The sequence below is a fragment of the Pinus tabuliformis genome, chromosome 1_1 (assembly GCF_031772625.1).
Source record: "Pinus tabuliformis cultivar Carrire ecotype Pingquan chromosome 1_1, CPIR1, whole genome shotgun sequence".
Taxonomy (NCBI): Eukaryota; Viridiplantae; Streptophyta; class Pinopsida; order Pinales; family Pinaceae; genus Pinus; species Pinus tabuliformis.
Genome location: NC_142297.1, coordinates 82,487,832 through 82,488,792, shown reverse-complemented (window position 1 = coordinate 82,488,792; position 961 = coordinate 82,487,832). Strand labels below are relative to the sequence as shown.

At 42.0% G+C, this 961-nt stretch overlaps 1 protein-coding gene across 1 annotated transcript; it reads left to right on the top strand.

Annotated features, from left to right (window-relative positions):
- Nucleotides 1-355: 355 nt before the first annotated feature.
- Nucleotides 356-961, top strand: LOC149211692 (uncharacterized). The gene has a single exon (XM_089388461.1). It carries the CDS (start codon nucleotides 356-358, stop codon nucleotides 959-961), a length of 606 nt encoding a protein of 201 aa, XP_089244587.1.

Below are 961 nucleotides of genomic sequence, written 5' to 3'. Positions count from 1 at the left end.
AATGGATCAAACAGGGACGCAAGGGAACCAAGACCTGGGAGTGGACGGTACTGGCAAGGGGGGTAGAAAGAGAGGAAGGCGAACTTTAAATGAAACTATACAAGCGGTTGGAGAAATATTGGTAAATTCAGGAAGGGTTATACCTCTATCAGAGGTATTTCAACAACCATCAAAGAAGTTATAAATGATAGTCACGAGCTGGAATATCAGGGGGCTTAACAGTAAAGGTAAGCAGAGGTATTTAAAGGAAAGACTGAAGAAGGATAAGCCGAGCATAATGATAATCCAGGAAACGAAAATGGGGCATCAACAGCTGGTAGAAATTATGAAAAGAACTAAGCTACAATACGAGGTAATGGCTCAAGATGCGGATGGAACAGCAGGGGGTCTGGAAATCATCTGGAACCCTGAGGAGGTACTATTTGAAAATTGGATTAGCTTTCCCAGAATCCTTTCAGGCATGTTCAGATTGATAGGATCAGAGGAGCGAATTCTTATTTCAGGGGTCTATGGACCGCATATTCCTAGGGAACGTAAGAACTTTCTCCAAAATATGCAAGCTATTAGGAGAATTCTCCCCGGAACACTATGGATAATAGGAGGCGACTTTAACATGATTAGAACGATAGGAGAAAAGAAAGGTGGCTTAAGGAGACCGGATCAGAACATGGAGGAGTTTAACAAGATGATCACAGAACAGAGGCTGGTAGATATTCCTACAACTAACGGTGTTCATACATGGAACAATAGGAGGGGAGGAAGAAACCAAATTGCTTCTAGATTAGATAGGTTCCTTCTATCCGAACAAATTTTGAATCGGGATGTGTTTATAGAAGCTAAAATTCTGCCAGCTTTAGGTTCGGACCACTGGCCGATCAGACTGGAAATCGATATCAAGAAAAACAACCATTCAGATTCGAGGCCTTTTGGCTCAGAAACCCTCAATTCTTACACAAAGTAG

Coding starts and splice junctions, on each gene's coding strand:
- LOC149211692 (XM_089388461.1), top strand. CDS start 356: ATGGCTCAAGATGCGGATGGAACAGCAGGGGGTCTGGAAATCATCTGG.